At 43.4% G+C, this 24,780-nt stretch overlaps 1 protein-coding gene, 1 long non-coding RNA gene and 1 other non-coding gene across 5 annotated transcripts in view; 2 read left to right on the forward strand and 1 right to left on the reverse strand.

The window, feature by feature from the left end:
* The window catches only part of LOC125637029 (uncharacterized), a 24,554-nt gene extending 143 nt beyond the window's left edge, over positions 1-24,411 (forward strand). Inside the window, exons 2-4 of one of the 2 annotated variants that reach the window (XR_007356802.2) lie at positions 1,108-1,357; positions 21,543-21,749; positions 22,565-24,411. This is a non-coding gene — a long non-coding RNA (uncharacterized LOC125637029). Of the gene's footprint in view, positions 1-8; positions 1,358-21,542; positions 21,750-22,564 lie in introns of those variants that run through there. The other variant, XR_007356801.2, reaches the window with a different exon arrangement.
* LOC125637487 (small Cajal body-specific RNA 18) lies at positions 2,008-2,093 on the forward strand. The gene has a single exon (XR_007356967.1).
* Positions 16,106-24,780, reverse strand: part of MYO5B (myosin VB) — a 367,788-nt gene continuing 359,113 nt past the window's right edge. For both annotated transcript variants that reach the window (XM_048851019.2, XM_048851021.2), the window contains one exon: positions 16,106-21,720. In XM_048851019.2, coding sequence (XP_048706976.2) covers positions 21,568-21,720 — 153 coding nt within the window. In that variant the 3' untranslated portion in view covers positions 16,106-21,567. The remainder of the gene's footprint in view (positions 21,721-24,780) is intronic.

Below are 24,780 nucleotides of genomic sequence, written 5' to 3' on the forward strand. Positions count from 1 at the left end.
CTCAGGGAGGGCAGCAACCCCCCCGGCATACCTTTCCTATGACATTGACGCTGGGGGCCGGTGGAATCGGCGCCTGCGGATGCAAAGCTGAGCGGGCTGGAGGGGAAAGCCGGGGGAGCCTGGGGCAACGCCGTCCCCGGTGGGCCGGGCCGGGCCTGGCGGTGACTCGAGGGTGGCCCTGAGAGCGTGCGGGGCGGGGAGCGGCCTGGTCCCGGGCAGACAGCGGGAGCGGGCCGCCAGAGCCAGGCCGGGCTGGGGCCCTGGGCCGAAGCAGAGCGAAGGGGGAGCGACGCGCCCCTTGGGCAGCGGTGGAAGGAAGCGAGTCTTCCTGTCCCTCACGGCTGCTGCCGCGTGTGACCCCCCAGCCCAGGGCCCCTGAGCTCACTGCCTGGAGCCCCACGTCCTGGACCCCCAAGCCCAGGGCCCCTGAACTCAGTGCCTGGAGCTCCACGTCCTGGACCCCCCAGCCCAGGGCCCCTGAACTCAGTGCCTGGAGCCCCACGTCCTGGACCCCCAAGCCCAGGGCCCCTGAGCTCACTGCCTGGAGCCCCACGTCCTGGACCCCCCAAGCCCAGGGCCCCTGAGCTCACTGCCTGGAGCCCCACGTCCTGGACCCCCCAAGCCCAGGGCCCCTGAGCTCACTGCCTGGAGCCCCACGTCCTGGACTCCCAAGCCCAGGGCCCCTGAACTCAGTGCCTGGAGCCCCACGTCCTGGACCCCCAAGCCCAGGGCCCCTGAGCTCACTGCCTGGAGCCCCACGTCCTGGACCCCCCAAGCCCAGGGCCCCTGAGCTCACTGCCTGGAGCCCCACGTCCTGGACCCCCAAGCCCAGGGCCCCTGAATTCAGTGCCTGGAGCCCCGGGTGCCCCTGTGCTCACTGCCGCCTGCCCAGTGTCTTCTCTTCCTGCCCCTCTTCGCTGCTGCCCCTTACCACCCTCCCACTTTTCCCCCTTTCCTTTGGGTGCAACACACACATTCCAGTCCCCGGCCTGTGCAGCCCTCAAACCCAACCCAGTTGTAGTGTTACGCCCCCCACGTACATGCACACATACACACATCCCTTGCACATTCGGGATGTCCCTGTAATGGCAGCCCCCCATTCCCTAGGGAGGAGACCAGCTGCAGGCATCCTGGGAGCGCTGGGGACACGGAACTCCTCAGGCCCGCTGATCTCCTGGGATCTGTGTGTTTGTGAATTGATCCCACTGCCTTTTCCATCGGGGGTACCCCGAACCCAACAGAACAATTTGGGAGAAACTACATGAAAACTTGTGATTTCGTCCTCTGTTGCTCCTATTATTCAGCACTGCACCCCATTGGGAGGAGGCTTTTGTTCTTCAAAGCTAGAAATAGACAGGTAAATGTTTTAAAATACACATGTATGACATCATATGGTGGTTGTTTTAAAATAAAGTTTTTATTGTGTAGAAACTTCTGTTAGAAGATTTCTGTAGTGAGAGAAAATTAGGCTTGTCAGAATTAGATTCTTTTTTCATAACTTTGATGGATAATATCAGTGTTTATTTACTGTTAAGCATTCTTTATTTTTATTGCTTTAATTTTCTCAGTAGATCAAAATTACAGGTTTTAAGAATTTCTCCTACCCCCTAATTTACACAATTTAAATTTTCACAGTTGCAGAAAGTTTGGGGGGTGGGGGAAGGCAGACAATAATTATTTAATTACAGTAGACTATATTTTAAAAAGTTAAAGCTTTATATCTGTTAAAACACAAATTGTTGACATCACATATCAAAATATACAAAGTAAATATCCTTAAATCCAACTGAGTTCTCAAGCAGCATGTTTTACTTTGTCTATCTGTAAATTTAGATAACCATAGATGGAAATATTTTAAGTGGTTTGTGCTTGTACAGTGAAATTGACATTCACCAACATTTACCGATAAAAATCTACTCCTAGTTCTAATGTGACTCGGAGAATGACAGGTGGGAACATCTTGCACGAAGATGGCAGGAAAGAAAAAGTGTGGAGCTCACTAAACCCTGGTCTGTGATGATTAGCCCACTGCGCAATCTGAGTTCTGCAGAACTACTTGATGAGATTTGTGCTGAGAAAGGCAGCTGAGACCAGAACAACAACATATGTCGTGATTCTGAAGCTGGAGCTGCATGGGTGGCCCCTGCACAGAACCTCATTTGTGTCTTTTGCAGGATCAGGATTTATAGAGCTAATTTCTGATACACATTACAATAATATATTAGGATACCTCTGTAATGAATCTGTGCTTAGAGGATAAAGTAAGGGATCGGGAATCAGCAGTTCTTGGATTCTGTTTCTGGCTCTGCTATTGACTTCATCTTTGACCTTGATCAGATCACAAGATCTGTGTCTCAGTTTTCCTATCTGTAAAATGGGACTTATGATGCTTACAGTAGAAGCTCAGAGTTACGAACACCAGAGTTATGAACTGACCAGTCAATCACACACCTCATTTGGAACTGAAAGTACACAATCAGGCAGCAACAGAAACACTTACCAGGTACAGAAAGCCTATGGCCAGGGCTTTCTCCAGACTGTATATATTAACAGATTGAAAGCTTACAATAACAAAGGGGCTATAGTAAACATGATATGCTATGCAGATGAGGACCACAAAGTATCACCTCTCCTGGACTTAGGGCTTGTCCACACTTGAAACGCTACACCCCTGTAGTGCTTCACTGTAGACACTACCTACATCAGCAGTATGGTTTCTCCTGTCAGCTCCTATCAGTGTAGGTAATCCACCTCCCTGAAAGGCAGCGTATAGGTCGACAGAAGAATTCTTCCTTCCACCGAGCACTGTCTACTCCAGGAGTTAGGTTGGCGTAGCTACCTCTCTTGGGTGTGGATTTTAGTGTAGGTCTGCCCTCAGACAGCCCCTGGGCTTCTCCAATTGTTCTAGTCTCAAAGAACAACCATACAGTACAGTTTTATGTAGATTATAGAAAATTTAGGCCTGGTCCATGCAGCAGTGTGAAAAATCCATACCCCTAAGCGACACAGTTAAACCAATCTAACTCTGGTGAAGACAGCACCACCGAGAATTTTCCCACCAACCTAGCTACCGACTCTCGGGGAGGTGCACTAGACTAGCGTAGGAAGGAGTGTCTTCACTGAACACTACAGCAGGGCAGCTGCACTACTGCAGCATTTGAAGCGTACACAAACCCTGGATGTGGTTACACTCCCAGATGCTTGCCCTGTGTCTCATGTAGATGATATGTTAGATAGACGTAGCATAATTAAACATTCAACTACTTTAGATTTAACCAAGGGACAACTGGCAAATTCCCTTGGAAACAGTGTCACAAAAAAAGTCTGCATTCATTACTAATTTTGGACTTTTTGAGTTTAAGGTACTGTCCTCTGAATGAATTAAAGCAGGAGTCACATTCCAGGACACTGCTCTCAGCTACATAGACAATATTGGTATATTGAGCAGTACGTGGGAGGAACACAAAACACATATGGGGAAGATATTGAAAAGCCTCAGGGAGGGAGGCAGGCCGCATAGTCAAGCTGTCAAAATATACGATAGAGGCAGCAAAGATCCGATACCTGCATCATCATTAGATGGGCAGAGGCCAAATCTACCCATATCCCCTGAAAGCAGAAAGCTATTGTAAATTGGCTTGTCCCCAAAGCTAAGAAACAAATTAGATCTTTTATAAGTCTGGTTAACTATTATTGAAAAGCTGTAGGAGGTTTCAGTGACATTGTTGCTCCTATCATGAGTCTTTGCCGGAAAACAAAACCAGAAAACGTGGTTTGGTCAGACTCCTGTCAAAAGGGTTTTGATACACTGAAACAAATTTTATCAGACACCCCCATCTTGGCCAATCCAGATTTTAAGAAAATGTTTGAAGTGTGCATTGATGCATTCAACAAAGGTCTCACAGCTATACTAATTCAGACTGGGGAGGACAACAAGAAACACCCCATTGTATTGCTGAGCAAAAAACTGTCTCCCATGGAACCATCATAATAGATAAGAAAAGGAGTACTTGTGGCACCTTAGAGACTAACCAATTTATTTGAGCATAACCTTTCTTATGCTCAAATAAATTGGTTAGTCTCTAAGGTGCCACAAGTACTCCTTTTCTTTTTGCGAATACAGACTAACACGGCTGTTACTCTGAAACCTGTCATAATAGATAAGGAGTGTTATGGGCTGTGAAATAACTCAGTTCTGGTCAAATTAGGTTGGCATAACTGTCACTCACAGGTGTGAAAAATCCACAGCCCTGAGTGGCATAGTTAAGCCGATTTAAGTCCCCACCTAGACATGATTAGCTTGACTGAAGAATTCTTCCATTGACCTAGCCACAGCCGCTCAGGGAGGTGGATTACCTACGCCAACAGCGTAGGTGGTGTCAGCACTGAAGTGCTGGAGCATTTCAGGTGTAGATGAGCCCTCAGAACCTACCTGTTCAAATAGGCAGTTAAGGGTATTAACAGACCATGCGCCACTGGAATAGCTCCGTAGAACAAAAGGAACCAACTCCAGATTGCTATGCTGGAGCATAGCTTTGCAGTGTGATATGGAGATTAAACATATTGATGGGCTGGAGATAGCTGACACTGTCTAGAAAAGGGAGGACACAGGTGAAGCTTACGTCATGGCCAGTGGCCAAAACTCCAGCATCAAAGTCATGAGGGGGTGTGTGATAATCAGGGTCAAGATATACCTAGAGGAGAACAGAGGGTCTGAACCCCAAAGAATAAGCAATTGAATTGACAGGTTACATACAATGGAAATATGTGAAGTAAGGTCTTTTATGAAAGCTTGTAATGTTCTAAACTTGATAAACATTAGGAGATATTCGCAAAAAGAAAAGGAGTACTTGTGGCACCTTAGAGACTAACCAATTTATTTGAGCATGAGCTTTCGTGAGCTACCGCCTGTTTCCTCTTGTTTTTTCCTACCCCCCCCCCCCAGATGTTCTGGTTTAACTTGGATTTAAACCTGGAGAGTGGTCAGTTTAGATGAGCTATTACCAGCAGGAGAGTGAGTTTGTGTGTGTAGGGGGGTGGGGGGGATGTGAGAAAACCTTGATCTATGCAGGGAATAGCCCGACTTGATTATGTAAAGAGTTGTCACTTTGGATGGGCTAGCACCAGCAGGAGAGTGAATTTGTGTGGGGGGTGGAGGGTGAGAAAACCTGGATTTGTGCTGGAAATGGCCCACCTGTTGATCACTTTAGATAAGCTATTACCAGCAGGACAGTGGGGTGGGAGGAGGTATTGTTTCATGATTTCTGTGTGTATATAAAGTCTGCTGCAGTTTCCACGGTAAACATCTGATGAAGTGAGCTGTAGCTCACGAAAGCTCATGCTCAAATAAATTGGTTAGTCTCTAAGGTGCCACAAGTACTCCTTTTCTTTTTGCGAATACAGACTAACACGGCTGTTCCTCTGAAACCTGTCATTAGGAGATATGTACATACAGGCTGGCTATGAATGTATGCATGTATATATGTGTGGAACATTGTAAATGAAACTAGGGTGCAATTACAGCATCACTTCACAACAGGAGGGTGAAGTAATCAGGCAGAGAGGGTCACCTTTCAGGATAGTTGTTTACACGAAACTAACTGTAAGCACCTAGCATTGTACAACTTAGGGAAAAGCAATGGTGGACCATTAGTTAATGGAAAGAGAGGGAAACTGAAAAGAAAACCCCTGTTTTGGGAAACTAAGGACTGGTCTACACTAGGAATTTATCTCGGTATAACTAACTCTCTCAGGGGTGTGAAAAATCTACACCCCTGAGAGATTTAGCTATGTTGACCTATCTCCCTATGTAGACAACACTAGGTCAATGGAAGAATTCTTCCATCAAGCTAGCTGCCACCTCACGGGGAGGTGGATTAACTATTCTGACAGGAGAACCCCTCCCATCAGCATATGTAGAGTCTACACTGTAGCATTTTAAGTGGAGACATACCCTAAAAAAGGAGGGAGTTGCCACTGCTCTGCATAACCATGAATTACCATAGTCTAAGACCCTGTCCACGCTACAGGTAACTTCAGATATAAATAATCCACACCCCTGAGCAATGTAAATTATACTGACCCAAGTGCTGGTATACACAGTGCTATGTCAGGGGGAGAGCTTCTCCCCCTGACATAGCTACCACCTCTCGCAGAGGCAGGAGTTCTTAAACTGATGGTCGGCTTAGAGCATCTCCTCCACAAGTCTACAGTGATGCAGCTGTAAGTGCTTCACTGTACCTGTAGCTTGAGAGAGGGGGAAAAAATACCCTGCAAACCCTGTAGGCTGTTTAAGGGAAGAGGTTTGAAGTGAATGTTATCTGGAAGAGCTATGAGGAACAACATCTAAGCAGGGTGCTGTATGTGGAAGGCTGGATCCCCTCTAGGAAAACTGTTCAGAGGCAACAGATAACTTGTTTTAGAAAAGGGAACTTAGCTAATATTGAAGTGTAAAGTCTGAGATTGCATCTTTATTTATCTTCTGTGTAATCTATTTGTGTTTGCTTTTCTTTACTATTTTATCTTTGAATTTATCATTTTTTCTATTAAATAAACTTTTTGTTTACTTTTACCCCAGCTAGGTCTCTGTTGTGCAAACTGTGTGTGTGTCAAAGTCAACTGATGATTGTGGGCAGGTTTCATTCATTTTCCGGGGTGAAAAACCAGAGGGGGAAAGTCTGACTGGTAGTTAAAAATTCAGGGAGGTGGATTTAAGGGGACTTGGGACCAGAAGGGCTAGTGGGGTCACGCTGTAAGGAGTAACTAGGTGCGTGGAAGCCAAGGTTGAAAGCTTTATTATTGTAGACTGGCTACTGGTGTCAAGCTTTGAGCCATAGCAGCATAGCATTTTGGTACCCAAAGTTATAAGGCAGGCAGTGACAGAATCCCTTACTGCTCTGGGGGATCCCCAAAATGTCACAGTATACTGATGCTATAACTAATCTCAAAAGGGATGCAGTTTAAATTGTTTATAAATAGCCTCATCCTTTGAACCTTTCACCCAGTCATCTCAAAGCATTTTACAGACCTCTATATGCCACAGAGTGGGTACAGTAGACTCTAAGAGTTACAAACACCTTGGAAATGGAGGTTGTTCATAACTCTGAAATGTTTGTAATTATGAACGAAATGTTATTGTTCTTTCAAAAGTTTAGAACTGAACCTTAACACAGCTTTGAAACTTTACTGTGCAGAAAAAAATGCATATTTTAACCATCTTAATTTAAATGGAACAAGCACAAAAACAGTTTCTTTACTTTGTCAAATTTTTTTCTTTTTTTAATCCCCCCCCTTTTTTTAGTAGTTTACGTTTAACGTCATACTGTACCTGCTTATTTATTTATTTATTTATGTGTCTCTGTTGCTGCCTGATTCCAAGACTCGTGTTTTCTTAGACTCTGTCTACACTTAAACTGCTACAGCAGGGGTTGGCAACCTCTGACACCCGGCCTGTCAGGGTAAAGCTGCTGGCAGGCCGGGCCGGTTTCTTTATCTAGAGCGTCCACAGGCACGGAACCCCACAGCTCCCATTGGCTGCGTTTGCCGTTCCTGGCCAATGGGAGCTGCGGGGAGCAGCGCAGGCCAAGGGACGTGGTAGCCACTGCTTCCCACAGCTCCCATTGGCCAGAAACAGTGAAGCTGTGCCACTGTAGCGTGCAGCTTTAATGAAGACACTCTAAGCCAGGGGTTCTCAAATGTAATTGCACTGCGACCCCCTTCTGACAACAAAAATCATTACATGACCCCAGGAGGGAGGACTGAAGCCTGAACCCGCCTGAGCCCCACCACTCCACATGGGGGGAGGGGGAGAAGAGGGGCAAAGCTGAAGCCCTATTGCTCCAGGCGGGGGAGAGGGAGGGGCAAAGCCCAAGGGCTTCAGTCACAAGGAAGGGGCCTGTAACCTGAGCCCCACCACCCAGGGCTGAGGCCCTCATGCTTCAGCTTTGGCCCCAAGAGGTGGGGCTTGGGCTTCAGCTCTGGCCCCAGCAAGTCTAATGACAGCCCTGGCGACCCCATTAGAACAGGATTGTGACCCACTTTGGGGTCCCAGCCCACAGTTTGAGAACTGCTGCTCTAAACTGATGGGAGAGAGCTCTCTCATCTGTTTAGTTAATCCACTTTCCCAAGAGGCAGTAGCTATGTCTTCTCCCATTAATATAATGCTGTCTACACGGGTGGGGTAGGTAGGTATAAATAGGTCGCTCAGGAGTGTGGATTTTTCACACTTTTGAGCGATGTAGTTATACCGATATAGGTCGGTAGTGTAGATCGTACCTCAGAGTATCACATTTAAATAGAAGGTGGAGTAGATTGTTTAGCATCAGAGTCTCCGTACAAGGTTAAGTGCCCAGTTAACATCTCTGCAGTCGTAGGACAAAAACAAGGGGGATTAGGGAGTTAGAGACAGAGGCACCAGAACCAGGGGGCCAGGGCCCTTCCACTTTTTGAAAGTGGGGATCCTGGCCCATCCACTTTTCACCTGGGCGGACCCCGCCCCTTTCCCTTTCCCATGGCCAGGCCAGCAGGGAGCCCAGCTGGGGAGCCTAGGCAGCTGTGTGGGGGAGCTGTGGCGGACCCTCCACCTGCCCTTGGCCAAGCATGAAGCCTGGGAGGCAGGCAGGGGGCTGCTTTTGGTCACCATCCGGGCAGGGGTCAGGGGCAGACTCTTTGCCCCCTCTCCAGCTTGGTCACGGGCAAGGCCTCGGGGGGGATGCAGGCCCCTGGGTCCTCCACTTATGGGAGGACTCTGGTGCCCTTGATTCGAGATTGTTGTAAAAAGCCATAAATCTGATGTCTTTATTAAGATCATGATTTTTAGTGTTTAGCAAAGTTATACGTTTAAGCTGCTCGGCTTGTCTTTTGAAGGTATTCTGCAGGTTTTGTGCAGATTTCCTTTGAGAATGAGGACTGAGAGGTCAGATATGGAGTGATCATTTTGTGAAAAGTGTTTGTCTAAAGCAGGGGTCTCAAATGACCACGAGAGCCACATGAGGACTAGTACATTGGCCCGAGGGCCGCACCACTGACCACGCCCCCCGCTGCCCCCACTCCACCCCTTCCATGAAGCCCTGTCCCTGCCCTGCCCCCATTCCAACCCCTTCCCCGAAATGGTGTTTGAGACCCCTAGTCCACAGTGATACGCTGTTTTTGTCTTTTATCATTTTTCTGAGAGTTCACTGGAGACCATAATGATTGCTGGTTTCACCCACATTGTTGATATTTGGGGATTTAGTACAGTGGGGTGAGGTACATCACATGCTGTGATAGGATCCAGGGGGTTTTCTTTTCAGTTTCTGTGGTCCACCATTGTCTTTCCCTAGGTAGTACAGTTAGTTGTGTGTAAACAACTAGCCTGGGAGTTGACCCTCCTTGCCTGCTTACTTGACCGCCTGTTGGGAGGTGATGCTGTAGTTGCAGCCTAGTTACAATTACAATGTTCTATTCATATATACATCTGTACATTCATAACCATAGCCTGTCTACATATCTCCTCATGAACATCAAGTTCAGAACATTACCAGCGTTCATAAAACACCTTGCTTCACATATATTTATACACAATATCATTGTATATAGCCAGTTGATTCAGTTCCTTATTATTTGGGGTTGAGAGCCCCTGTTCTCCCCTTAGGGTGTCTGGACTCTGATTATCAAAGGTAGTCAAAGACTGGAAGCAATAGAGGGCTCCAGCAGCTGTGATTATAGGTAGTGGCAAGCACTCAGGCTCAAGGTGGCTTCAGGCCCATAGCCACAATTACTAGTGGTGGTAGGAGGTGCCACAGGGACAAGATGAAACCCCAGTCCCCGGATGTGGCACGATCTGAGGGAAGAGGGATAAAGCAGCTTATGTAATTCCGACATTTAATGGTCCTGTTGGTGCCTGCTAAACATAAGGGCTGGAGCAGGAGGTGAGGACGAGGAGTGAATGAAGAAGTTACAATATTGCCAACTTCAGGAGATCAAAAATCATGAGATTGGCCCCAAAATCATGACATTAAAAAAAATTATATTGTGTTTTTTAGACTCCCCCGGCCCATCCCCAGCGTGTGTGCATGTGACAGTGTTGACCACTCTCCCACATGTACTGGATAAAGTGATTTTTGGCCCCTGCTGCTGGAGCTCTCACTCCCATAACTGCCCTTTTCCTGCCTAGCAATCAATCCTGTCTTCCAGTCCCCGCATCCGTTCTCTCCCCACCAACCCCCCTCAGCTCAGCCCCCCCACCCCCATACTCACCACTCCATCAGTTCAGCCCAAATACCATATCCATCTCCACTGTCCTCAGTTCACCCTCACCGCGTTCACTCCACCTGCTCAGAACCCACAATCAATATAGCCCCCTCACCCTCCTCACTTTAGCCCCCAGCCTCATCTCTGCTCCTTAGGGTTCCTCACCTCCCCAGGCCTTGAGGGGTGCAGTGGGGTTCCATCTCCCATTCCCAAGCTGGCAGAGGAGCAGCCACCTCGGGCTCACCCCTGGAGTGTTGGCCACACCTGGGGTGGTGGACAGGATTTTCTGAATAAAATTAAACCTCACTTTTAGAACTCTCAAATGTCAGGATTTTCTCCAGTTGATTCAATTGCTTATTTGAGGGTTGGCCCTCCCGACTTCTGTGAAGTTTCTCTGCCCTGCTGGGATGTAGCTATGAGGTCTCTTGTTAGCTTAATAGCTTTGTTTATTTGGTATGTAACTGAATTCTCATTGTCTTTCAAAGTACTTTGGAATTAACAGCTGGTGGAGAAACCTCTTTGCTTTGTTTAGGGTTGGGTAACTCCTGTTTGACTGGAAACACATTTGTGTGGTGGCTGAAAAAAAATCCTGACATTTGAGATTTCTATTGTGTGATCATGAGAGAGGTTTAATTTTACTGAGAAATCATGACTCTTGCAATCAATTTGCAAGAGCTGGCATATCTGAAGTCAGAGCAGGGGGAAATCTAATATACAGCGCACTAAAGGCTGAGGTACAGACCTGAACTAGTGATTGGACAAGGTGGGAAGGTTAGCGGGGCGGGGGGGAGGAGGGGAGGGGAGAAGCTGGACTGTAAGGCTGTGAAGAGAAACACAACCTGTGGGAGTAGTCATCTGACGTGTGGGGAGAAAGCAAGCTTGTCTGGGGATCCACAACATTCAAGTGTTCTGATTAGACCTGATGTGGGCAGAGTCAGATCCTTTGGTGCTTTAAATGATTGGGGCAGCTGGTGGCTCATCTAGGGTGGGGTTCTTTATGTTGCTAATACTAGTGGGACTTTTAACAGGTATGAGCAATGGTGGGAGACCTTCACAAAACAGGGCTTCTTTACACAGAGCTTCTTCCCAAAGGACAAGTATGAATCGTACTCATAGGGGAAGTTTTTTCTTTGAAACGCTATGAGATTGTTTTATGTCCTGAAACATGAAGGTTTATTTTCCTTCCAAATATTTATCCTACCTACCCTAACTGTGGATGTTCTACTAACCATATAAGCCCCACGCAGCATACATGCAGATCACTTTTTCCAGGAACTAGAGCTGGGCGTGAACCCACACCTCAGCTCCAAATATTTCTGAACTTTTGGGTAAGTTCAGATCAGTAGCCTAATTTAGTAGCTGACCTTAATTTCTATTTTGGACCAACCCTCAGATTTGTATAGCCTCAAATTCTGGGAGAGCTTGGATTTAAAATTCAGATTCATGATCTGTCTTGATGAGGAACAATAATCTGAGCTGGACAGGATGCATAGGAAATGAATGTGGTACATGCTAAAAGATGCCATCCTAGTGGGATTTTTAAGAACACCTAAGCAAATTAGGGGCCTAACTTCCATTCATTTCAATGGTACATATCTACATCTTTAGGCACCTTTGAAAATCTGGTCCTAAGTTCGTACACACGCTGTAGTTGGGTACATCTTATGTCACTACAGAAGAGAAAAACAGTATTTACTCCCTTTGAGCCAGATCCTATCCATATTCTCAGTGTAAAAGGTCCTACATGAAGAACCACCACTGTGATTCCATGGCTCGTGGGTTTTAGGTCTTGGACAAGAGATAGATCATGGCTTGTGACTCCATAGAACACTGGCCATGTCCCAGTGCCTGTGAATGGGAAGTGTAGGGCAACAGCTGCTATTAGAGCCTATTGGCTACCAAGACAGCTAGCTGTGCAACGTCTGTTTGCAGATTGACAGGGTGTTTTCCTCTCAACTCTTACAAAGAGCACCTGCGTAAAGCAGGTTTCTTTAGGCTTTCTGCAACAATTTGGAGGCTAGATCAAACTAGGTCTTAGGTCCAGTGGCAAATCATTGCTCCAAATTTGAAAAGAGGATGTCTGTTTTAGCAAGAATGACTCCGAACAGAGGGGCAAATGAGAATTTTGTTTAACTCCTTATACTTCACATGGCCTGAATAATTTTTTAAGAATAAGGGATCCTCACAGTTTAATTCAAAATAATATTTTAGCGGGTCAAGTACTTTGCCAATATGGTTCAGAGTGCCATTCTTGTCATGTGAAAATGGAAAAGAGCTCCTTTTTCTTGCACTCCTTTCAGGAAGGGTTTTGTCTGATAAACTGCATAATTTATTAGTTGAAAAGCAAATACAATAATCTGGAGAGTACAAAGATTATCTAAACAGCGCCACTAGTAATGGCTTTACCCCTCCCAAGGGTTTCCTGCTTTAAAAGGTCCCAAGTTGATGATTATAGTGTCTGTCCTCAGAGTCATCCATAAGCCTAATAAGAGTGCTAGTACCTATTTTTCTAAGGAATATTCGTAGAATTTCAGTAAGGAGTGTGGCGGGTTTAATTCTTATTGCAGTTTAACAGACATTCTCAAGAGTGGACATAGTAAGCTCTGCTTTCCAGAGATCAAAGTTAGTAGTGGAATGGCTCTTGAAAATGGTCAGTGGCTTCCCAAGTGACGATACGGGTGCAAAATATGTAGGTATGTATTTCCATGTGTTCTAGCTCAGACTGGACATCATTTTCAGTTGTCGTGGGCTCGTGTTCCCGAAGTTCTAATAATGGATCATATTTTAACATACACATTGTCTCAGACACTCTCCGATGCATGATCTCCATGGCAGCCGCATCAATTGATTATATAAAAGTCATATCAGGAAAGTACTGATGTGTTTTTCAGCTGTCTTTCGAGCAACATGTGGTTTGTCCCTTGCAGGGGAAAAAATTTCCTTTGCTCATCATTTCAGTTTCTGTCAGAACAACACAAGGAGAAGTGACAGCACTATTTGATCAGGCACGCTCTTTAGAACACCTGCAAAGCGCCACAGACCATAGTTTGGGAACCTCTGATCTAGTCCTTCCCCCTTTCACTTCATCTAATCTGTCCAGTACCTGTATTTTTAAATTTGCTCTTATGCACGTACAGAGTAATTCCACCTGGGAATGTATTTTTCTTCAAGTAGTGTCCCTATTGGTGCTCTACTATAGGTGTGCACACGCCCCTGCACTGTCAATCGGATAATTTCAATATTAGTCCATCCTAGCAGCACACTCGGCTCCTCGCCTGCCACAAGTCTAGCCAGCATGCGTGGGCATTTCTCCCTCAGTTCCTTCTCAAGCACAGAACATTAACTCCTGATACTTTTGCAATTTTTTTTTGCTTATGTGAAGCCCCTTTCTTTTAGTACTCATTTGTTTTTAGTTGAGTATGCCTAAAAAAAGAAAAAAGAAACAATAAGGTGTCGCCTACCGCCCCCACAATGGACAAGTCACAAGGGTATCTTGGCTCCCCAGGCTTCAAAAAGTGTCTTAGCTGCAAAGATTCCATCCCAGTAATGGGCGAATGCTAGCAGTGTATTTGCTGCCTTAGGGAGAAGCACAATCGACAAAGGTGTGGTTGATGCCAGCAGCTAAAATCCAGGTCCAGGAAGGAGAGAGAGTTAAGGCCAAAATTCCTGCTTATAGAGTTGGCCCTTCAACCTCCAGAGTCCTGGAGTGAGATATCACTGCAAACTTCTACGTTGAGGCAGGTGATTCTAAGGAAACGAGCCAGTCACTAACGACTGGTAACAAGAGGTCTGTGAATCCCTGTAGCGAGGTCTTGTTGAAGAGAAAAAGGGAAAAAGCAAATACCATTCTGATTGCCCCTACCTGGCCCAGTCAGACATGGTACCGTTACCTGTTTCAGCTGGCCTTCTGTTCACCAGTGACCCTACCAATCAGTCCCTACCTCTTGTCACAAAACAAGGGTCACACCCTTCACCACAGTCCATGGGTCCTGCACCTCAAAGCGGGGCTCCTTCATGGTTCCAGCACACAGAGGCATCCTGCTCGGAGGTGGTATAGGAGGTACTATTGCACTGTAGGAAGTGTGTTACTTGTCACACCTACCTGTAGAAAACGGTAGAGATTCCAGATATGCTGCCAACCCAAGGATATCACCCCTAATTCAGCCACCTTACTGGTGATCCTGGACTATCGGTTATCCCTAAAGAAATTGGGTCGATCTGTTAGCTCGCTGAAGGTTCACTTGACAGCAATTGTAGCCAGAAGGTAGAAAGCTATTCAATCTTCTCTCACCCAGCTATGAAGAGGTTTCTAAAAGGTATAGCAAACCTCTTCCCACAACCCCAGACCCTCATTCTGCAATGGGACTTCAACATAGTTTTAAAGGGCCTGAATAGACCACCGTTTGAACCCATGGCCACTTGCTTGTTAACTCACCTTTCCAGGAAGACAGCGTTCCTCATCGCCATCACTTCTGCCAGAAGGATAAGGGAGATAGCAGCTTTGAGGCACATTCCCTTTTACGGTGTTCTTCCTGGACAAGGTCACACTCAGACTGCACCCGAAGTTCACTCTCAAAATAACTTCTGCATTTCACATGAATCAACTCATTCAATGCCCAACATTCTATCCAAAACCTCATACGGATAACAGAGAGATCATCTTCCATACACTCGGTGTGTGGAGAGCTTTGGCCTTCTACTTAGGACAAAAGCCTTCCGAAAATCTCCGAGGCTCTTCCTTTCAGTTGTGTAAAGGTCAAAAGATGCAGTGATCTCAGCTCAAAGGCTCTTCGAGTGGGTCTTAACTGTATTAAACTCTGCTACCAATTTTGGGCGGGGGGGGGGTAACATCCCCACCTTCAGTACTCTCGCATTCCACAAGGTTGGTCTCCTAGTCAAATGCCTTCTCTTAGGGTATCCCCATATCAGAGATATGTGGAGCAGCTACATGGGCATCTACAGATACCTTCGCAGAACACTATGCCATTCTGAGTGATTTGGCTTCAGACGCCCAATTCAGGGCCTCTGTACTATCAGTTGTATCAGACTCGACTCCAAAGTCCCGGCCTCCAGTGGTGGGTACTGCTCAGGAGTGCACTCCAGTAGGAACATTGCAACTCACCTTGTGGAGTAATGATGTTCTTTGAGAGGTGAGTCCCTGTGGGTGCTCCACAACCCTCCCTCCTGCCCTCTACTTCGGAGTTGCACTTGTTGACTCTACAGTAGAGAAGGAACTGAAGGAGAAATGCCCGTGCATGCTGGCTAGCCTCATGGCAGGTGGGGAGTGGCGTGCGCGCAGGCAGGACAGACTGCACAAGGTGAGTAACTTCTTCCTTCTTAATTATACTCGGCCAAATTCTGCCCTGACCTACAGCTGTGCTATCTAATTAGGCCTACTACCACGAAGTACACAAATGACTAAGTACACAAATGGCTCATGTTACCTTTCCAGCCAAATTTCTGATAGGAAGAGAAGAGGAAGGTTGAGTTTTGTGGTTAAAAGTGCAGGGCTGAGTGTCATGAGCCTGGATTCTATTCCCAGCACTGACTTGAGTGTCTTGGGCAAGTCACTTAATCTCTCTGCGCTTCATTTTCTCCCTCTGTTAGAGGATGATATTTTACAGGGACGTACTGAGGCTCAGTACCAGGCAGTTCTTCACATGTTTGTTAGTAGTGTACAGTACTCAAACCTATTGAAGTCACTTCCATTAATTTCATTGGGCTTTGGATCAGACCCTTAGATGCCCATAATCATAAGTAAAAGCTTTCAGGATTGATCATTTTAATGTTTGTAAAGTGCTTTGAGTTTAAGATGGAAGCTATTGTTGAAATGCAAAATAATATTACATTTTCAGTTTTGTCCAAAAAGTCACAATTTAATTTATTCAAAAGTATTTATTTCACAAATTTTTATCCACAGCTGAATATTACAGTAACTATTACAAGCATTTTCCTATAAACAAAGGTGTAGTTTACAGATTTGTTCAAAATGGAAAAATATTTTATCAGCAGTAGTATTTCATCTACATTCAGGGTTCACCCCCCTGAATATCATTCAAACTCCTTCAGAACAGCTGCACCTTCTGCTTGTTAAGGTAATGAAACTTCACACAAAAAAATAGGGCTTGGACTGGTATAGTAGCACATTTTTGGATAGAGTTGGAGTGTTTAAATTTCAGTTTTGTTTCAGGATCTATTTTCTGACATTTGCAGTTTTAAAAAAATAAATTCTATACTCTTGAAGGGAAAAATATTTTCCAAATTGTTTCACTTTAACATTGACTCTGCTATCATTTCAGAAAGAAAATAATTTTCAGTTATGGTTGTACTATATATAATTCAATAAGTTTGGAAGAGAAGGTGTGTGGTGGTTCATGCAATATACTTTAATTATGTTGGCACATTTAAGTGCAGTTAGGAAATGTTAATTCTGCAACACTGTCCGCAACAATATTAGTCTGACAAGAATAAGTTTACATAGTCAGATAATAGGCTGAGTAGGAAAGAAATATGACCTAGTATTACAAGTGTTTTATCATTAATGTCACTTAACCCTTTTGCAATTCACACTTGGTTTGTACAAATTGAGGGTGAAATCTTGTGAACACTTACACATCTGAATAATTTTACTCATTGATCAGTCAGATTGGGTTTGATTCTCCACTATTATTGGTCTTACAGCTAATAGTGTGGAAAATCAGTCTATTGACTACAATGGGATGCCTCACAAAGTTATTTATGTGTATATTTGCAGGATCAAGGTATACAATCTTGCTATCATTGCTCACTTATGATAAGTTCCAGCGGATTCAATGATGTAATTGAGTGAGGCTTTTTTTGCACAGGCTAGGGTTGCACAATTCAGTTTTGAGCTTTGATGGCGGATGTTCCTTTCCCCAAGCTTAGTGTAAATTTAGAGTAGCTGTGAAAGATCAACAGGAGTGGCTACAAAAATACAATTGAAACGAAACTGAAGCCAGTTTCATACTAAAATAAAACTTTTGGAAGTTATGTCCTGGATGTTGTGGAAGTGTCTTGAACATAGACTACACAACACAGAATGCATGCATGAAGTCAAGTATATGGCTATAGTCAGTGTTAATTATTTTTATATTACATACAGTATACATTTCCTTGGAGATTAGGGGGCTAGTCCCAATCATACCCTTAGAAATACAATGCATGGAAAAAAATGTGATGAGATTAAAATCTTTTTTGCAAACCTTCTCAGTGTAACATAATGCTTTATAAGCGAACTTCTAAATCTACAGACTTTATGATACCACATTAAAATTTTCCCACAGTTTAACACTTTTTTCAGAGAAACATTGAGAAGTCACAGTTATCTTAGTAACAGCTAAAGGCACACAGCGGGAAAATGCTCATCTTAGTCATCACTATTAAAAACAAATCTGAAAAGCAAAGTTTTCAAAAAGCCGTGCTTTTACATTGAACATTTTTGTTTTGTTTTTTTAACGTAAAGACATGGCAGGTTTTTGAGGGAAAAAGGCCTATTTGAGCGTGATAATACAACTGAATTAAACCAGATATTTTAAAAATTGCTAACAGAAAAGATCATGTACATTAAAGATATTTTCTGCAGAATCCTTTTCCAAATGCAGCTTAGTGGATAAGTTAAATTATTACACATCAACCATTAAATACCCAGTTCCTATCTATTTCAATACTAATGGTTTGTAAGAGATTCTTTTTATAATACATATAAATTAAGTTCCTTACTGCTCCCAGTGAAATTCCATTATCCCTTTGAAGAACATTAACCACATTTTACACCTGTGATTAGTAACAAGACCATTGTGGAAAAGGATTCTGCAGCTCTCTTTAATTTAGTCTGCTTAATAAGCATTAAGTTTGGTGAATCCTGTTGGAGTCGTACAGTGAATAATTTACAACATTAGAGAGAGGTAGAGACCTGAAGAGCCTGAGAGGAAACTGCTGGCATAAGATGAGTTGTGAGGATAGCATCTGTGTAACCATCTCACTGGACTAAGTTTTGCTTTAGATTATTTTTGTTTAGTGTGAAGATGGGTTCACTCCAGGAAAAACATAGGGTTTAATTGAATTATAAAATGCAGTGAAAAATTTAACAAATGCTTTGAAGAAATATTGTAGAGGAAGAGGTAGCTATAATAAAAAATACTACTTTAGACAGGTATTTGACACTGAGAAGAGCAAGAAAGTGGGTTTTCTGAGCTGCAGCCAACACGTAGTGTGATTCCTACTGTAAGCGGGAGGAAAGTGAAGGCATTACTGAATACATGCAATAGATGCAAATGATCAAGGAGTGTAGTTTGGAGGTAGTGCTGGTACTGTACAGGCAACAAATGTTCTGCTATTCTATATTATGGGCATTGGTTCTAGGAAAAGTTTCCTCCTTCGTTGTGAATTGGCTTAATTATATCCTTCACCGGTAACAGCTATGCTAAACCATAGTCTTTTGTTTGAGCGCATGTACTTTTACTGTAGACGTAGTCCAATATAACTCTTAATAGCACTTATTTAACATTTGCTTTTTATAGCGATATACATATACAGGACTATTATAAGGTGTATATACATAGATTATATACATAATGTCTAAATCAAGACACACTCCTTGTCTAAAAGGTGACCTCGGTATGTTGTGTTTGGGGTGTAATGTATGTCTAAGAGATTCTCACGTTCTGGGATAATTGGATACCTAATAATAAATTTGCTATTTGGAGATGATTTATAGCAACTAAAAATAGTCTGAAAAATGCAGATAGGTTTTTCTCAAAAGCACTTTGTCATCATGGAACTGCTGAGACACTTAAGAACCATAGCAGTAAATGCAAAGAAATCAAGATTTTCTTAGGCAAGACCATTAGGGAGGTGCACAGGCCTACATGTTCATGATTCGCAAAAGATTGGGCCTTTGCAAGTGACAAATATCCCCATTGCATTTTGCAGCCTGGAAAGTTAGAACTGCAAAAGTGTTGTGACCTTAGAGCTGAAAAGGTCATAATTTGCAAACAGGCCCCACCACAAAGTAATACAATCATTGCTGTTATATGGCATTGTCTACCTTTAGATGCCATTTTCTTCTAGTAAGGATAGCATTTCCTGTGACTACTGAGAGTTAAATAGATTCTGGCAAGTACTGAGAATGATCAATAAATGCTTTGGGAATAGCAGACCCATTTTAATTCCTGAATAGTGAGGAATAGGGAACTTTTTATATTAATAAGATTTCAAAAAATCCTATTGGATTACAATTCAAATGATTTTATCTGATAACTTCTTGTATTTGACAGTTTTCAATTCATTATTCTGATAGGAATTTAAGATTATTGTTGACTTCTGTGTTCTGTTAATAAGTGCTTTGGGTTATCAAAATACTAGTTATAGGATTTTTGAGTTGGGCCATGTCTACACTTACAAGCTTACAGCGGCACAGCTGATTCAATACAGCTGTGTAGCTGTAAGAGCACTTATTTAGCTGTGTTATGCCAACAGGAGAAAGCGTCAATATAATAAAACCAGCTCGGTGAGTGGCAGTAGCTATGTCAGCAGGAGAGCATCGCCTGCCAACAAAGCATTGTGCACATGAGCGCTTATGTCGGCAAAATTTATGTCACTCAGGGAGGTCTTTTCACACCCCTCAGCGACAAAAGTTTTGCCGACATAAGTGCTAGTATAGACATGGACTTAAGTCATTCAATTTCTTACGCATTCTCTTTTGCTTTAAAACACTGTGAATTAAACAAATTATTGCTAGTATTCCTTTTGTTACTTTAGGCCCAGAAGCTGCATCACTGATCAATAGAAGTATTGCTATTGAATTCAATGGGTAAAATTCTGACCCTGTTGAAGTCAATTGGAGTTTTTCCACTGACTTAATTAGGGCTACGATTTCACCCAGTGTGAGCAGGATCAGGAACTGGATTGGATTTACATGAGTTATCCACACATATGAAGATTGCCAGAATTTATAGAATGGTGTAGGCAGAGCCATCCCTTGGGTATGGCAAATCGGAGGCCCCGCGCTTCCATAAAAACATGAGGAGGTGAGGCAGGAGGGCAAGCAGGGTCAGGGGGCAAATGGGGAGTGAGAAGGCGAGCGGCAGCCCCCCTGCCAGAACCTCCCTCTCCCCACAGGGCCTCCTGCCCACTGATCAGCACCTGTCCTTGCTTCTCAGTGCCTACTGTGGACCAGATATTTTGCTGTGTCAGGAGGCGCTGCGAGGGGAGGGGAGAGGAGCAGAACTGGGTGGGGAAGAGGCGGGGAATGGGTTGAGTCAGAGCTGGGTGAGGGGAGCACCCCCTGACAGATCAGAAACTTGGCGCCTATGTCCCGGGCCTCACATGAGGGATGGCCCTGGGTGTAGGTATAATTTTGTTACATGGATTCTGATACTGGTTATGTCAGCCCATGGAAACGGCGACTGCCCTCCATAATTATGTAAGGTATTAAAAACCGGTAGAGCATCTTTGTCTTCACTAGATGTGGCAGTATCTTAACTCCTATAAGCATAGGGTAAAGCCAGGAGTGGATTTTAGGATGAAAGTTTCCAATACTGACGTGGGGAGAGACACTACAGCCCCTCACCTCCTAGATTATTGCACCAGAAAGATTTGAGGCCATCACCACAATTCTGTGGGTGAGAGAAAGTCTAAATGGCCACCCCTAGCTACATCTCTGCAGTATGCACAGAGATGAAAGCGTATTGGATGGAGAGCAGTGGTGACTCAGGAAATCAGAATTCCTGACAAATAAAATCCACCTTAGACTGAAAACTATGCTTGTTTTCACCGACACCTTAAACTGTGTGATGAACACTTATTTGCACATTTTGCAACTTATATTTCTGAACTGACCATTGTGATACAGTGACTAGCAACAGGAAGAAATGTGAAATTGTATCTCTGCATTGAAATGCATTAATATGTACAAACCACCTTATCAATGCCATCGTTTTTCTGAAGACAGTGTTTTGACTTTGATTTTTATCTGGAGTTTCTTCATAGCCACTTATGAAGACCAAATTAACCATCTCCCACTTTCCAGTGTTTGCTGTTCATGTCTGTTGGAGACTCTGCTATGGGCTTTGCACTATTTCAACATGAAATCAAGCAGTAAAAAAATTCTGTATTTCAAGTATTCTTATTTTGAGCTGCAAGTTACAAAAAAAAAAATCACATACAAGATCAGTTTCTTATTATAGTATAAAGTTTAGCACTAACTGATTACTGTGTATTGGTTCTTCCATAATCTTGTTTGGTCCACGTTAAAAAGATCTTTTTTTTTTTGCTTGAATTCTCTGGTGAAGGGGGACCGCTTTGAAGACATTTTCTTCAGACTTCGTTGAGAAATTCCAAGTTGAGAGAAGCAGGGATGTGAATAGAGTCCATGGTTATGGAGGATGGACTGAACGGAAACAAAACTGGGAACATATATTTGTAGTCTAACAGCAGCTGTGGTGGGTCATTTCGCTCTTGCAAATTTGCCTATGAGGTTTGTGTGGAAAAAATAAAAGGTTAGTGTGTTTTTCATCTCGATCATTGCTTTTTTATTTGCATTTGCAACACTTAACACAATAAATGGTCTGGAGAGAGATAGGGTGTATAGGATCTAAGGAAGCAGGGAAAATGTGCTCCAGTTTCATCCCAACGGGAGAAAACTTATTTCTTGAGCACAGCATGCTGGACAAATATAAAAGATGAAGTGATCCCTGCCGCAATCAGCATACAGTATGAAATTATGAATATCAAATATAAAGTCTCAAACACATTATTAAAAATGTCTCTCTCCATAAGTCGCCTATGAATACTGATTGTGTATAAATGGAGCCTGACCAAATGGAATTTCTGAATGATGTAGGATACAGGACTTAGAGAGATGACAAACTAACCAGCCCTTTTTATGATTAGAGGAGAGGGAATAAAGATACACCAAGTAATTGAAATATTATGAACATAAGCTTAAATCCTGGCAGGTGCTAGGCATAGCACTATGGCCAGTCAAAAGAGCATGGGCAGAAATATGTTCCTTATTCTGGTTTGTCTAGACCCTCTCTAGCAGGCTTTTAAGAGGAACAATCCAGAGTTGGGCATTATGGGGGTGGGAGTATTGAATGTATGATCCTGTATGCAGTCCCTACAAAAACTCTTGCTTCTGCTTTTCCAGAATGTTTTTGTGCTTCCTTGGGGACAGTTATGCCACTTCCCCTACACTGGCCAGATTTTGCCCCATTCTCTTTTCTGTCATCAGAAGTCTGCACTGGCAATACAGAATTTTGTTATCCACCCGGTATTTCTTTTCCAGTAATTCCTCCTCCACTGTGTTTTGCAGTGATCTTGCTTCAAGCAGTGAACAGACCTTGCCCCCGGAAATGCATCCATGATGCTGTATAAGTAGCCAGGAATTTTGCAGCAGAGCAACACAAGTTGTAAATTCCCACAAAGTGATGGAAAGTGCTGCCCACTCAACTCCAGGAGTGAGAGAGTGGACCTGGACACTGAATATGACTCCCTTGTGTAGCAGCACAGACTACCAGCAACATGCTTGTCCTTTTATCTAGTGCACCATCAGGACTGAGAAGAATGTTAAACATTAGCTACTATTTTCCTGCTTTCTCTTTTTGACATTCAAGATACCATGGCACTCTTCAGAAGAGCAGGGAATTTTCCCTAGTCACCTGGTAAAAATTTCCCCGCTCTCCACTAACGTGCTGTATGCTGGGTGGCAGTCTTCCATCTCAGAAGTGGTTGCATTTCAGTGATGTCCTACATTCCTGTATCCTACCAGCCTTATTTGCAGGACTAGTCCCATTGAGAAAATGAACACTTGAGCGCTCAGATACTATACTGATAAGTAGAACTGAGCAATTTTTTTTTTTTTTTGGTGAACAGTAGACCAAAATGTTGCAAATTTGACATGAAATTGCTGAATAGTTTCAGCCAAATCTTTGTTTTCAGGACTGAGATGCCATTCACAAAATGGCTGGAGGCTGAGACAATGGTAGTGCCTGCCTTGTACATTTTAGCCCAGTGCACTCACTTAAGATATGGAATAGGAGCCAGGTTCAATTGCTCCCTCTATCTGATCTGAAGAAGGGATTTAAACTTTGATCTCACAGCAGAAAAGTTCCCTTACCCCGGGGCTACTGGGTAGTCTGGAGTGGGTCTTTCTCAGTCTCTCCCGTTGAAGTGGTTCCACTTTGTATAAATAATTAGTCATTGGAGGTTGGGACAAAGACAGAGAGAAAATGACTATTCAGCCAAGTGGTTAGGGCACTCTTCTGCAATGTGGGGCACCCAAGTTAAAATCACTTCTCCATATCAGGATTAGGAGGGAACTGAATGTCTCTCTCCCACATCCCAGGAGAGAGCCGTAACCACTAGGTTAATGCTTCAAAGGGAGATGGCACCATCACCCCAACCTTCCTCCTTTTAAGGATATCTGGAAACAAAATGTTTCCTTCAACCCAAAGCAAACTTTTTCAATTCATCAAAGTTTTTCGGAGTTTCCAAATTCGAGCAGACCCACATTTATTTTGTTGGTTTTTTGGAACTGCCAGTGACCTGATAAATAGTTATTTGCCCAACTCTACTGATAAGGGCCACGTAAATACCTACATAGAAGTGAACAGAGCTCAGGTTATAATTTATTAAATGAATTGGGATCCTTTATAATGAAGGGTTCTACGTGCATGTAAAGAATTATTACTCATTTTTATCATTACTGTATATTAAAGCAGAATAAAAATGCTTTCTGGATTTGATGGAGGTTCCTGGTATCTTTTCAAGTTCGTAACATATGTAAATTCAAAGAAAACACAGTTGAGTGCGTCTTGTATAATACACTGATTTAAGCATCATTTCCTTCTGTTCTTTTCCTACTGTACACTGTGGAACATTTGATTTATCAGAAATGAATTGTGAGATAAACTGAACTCAAAATTGGATAATACAATTTTTATAGCATATCTGACTAGAAAGTGGAAATCTTATCAGAGAAAGCAGCATGATGGGGCAAGAGCAGCTATTTTGCGTAAATGTGTTATTTTACCCAGAACATTAAGACCAAAAAAAAAAGTCCATATTGCAGATGTCACTTACAATTCAATATTTTTCTTGTTTACCCAATCTTGTTTTGTCTTTGTTTTACAATAAAAAAGTGTGAGAGAATTTGAACAAGTTGTTATGCCCTGTTATGTACACGTACAACTAATATGAAACCAATTAAAGTAATGTACTAAAATTAAACAAAAACCTGATGAGTAATTCTAACGATTAGATACTGATAATCCCCATTCTAGCTATTTGTTAAATGTAAAGTTACTTTGTGTCTTGAATCTAAATTAATTTAACTTCATGTTTGTATACCACCTTGCCTTTTGTGGTCAGGAACAATCCCATGACGCAAAGGTAGAAGTGCTGACCATTACATTCTGGCCAGTTCTGATTAGGCAGCATCTATTTACCACTCATGAACTGCCTCTTGTTGTTTCAGTTGGATATGATATGCTTCACTTTTCTTTTTAAACTTATGTGATGTTCCTGTGT

This window comes from Caretta caretta, chromosome 5 (genome assembly GCF_965140235.1).
Source record: "Caretta caretta isolate rCarCar2 chromosome 5, rCarCar1.hap1, whole genome shotgun sequence".
NCBI classification, from domain to species: Eukaryota; Metazoa; Chordata; order Testudines; family Cheloniidae; genus Caretta; species Caretta caretta.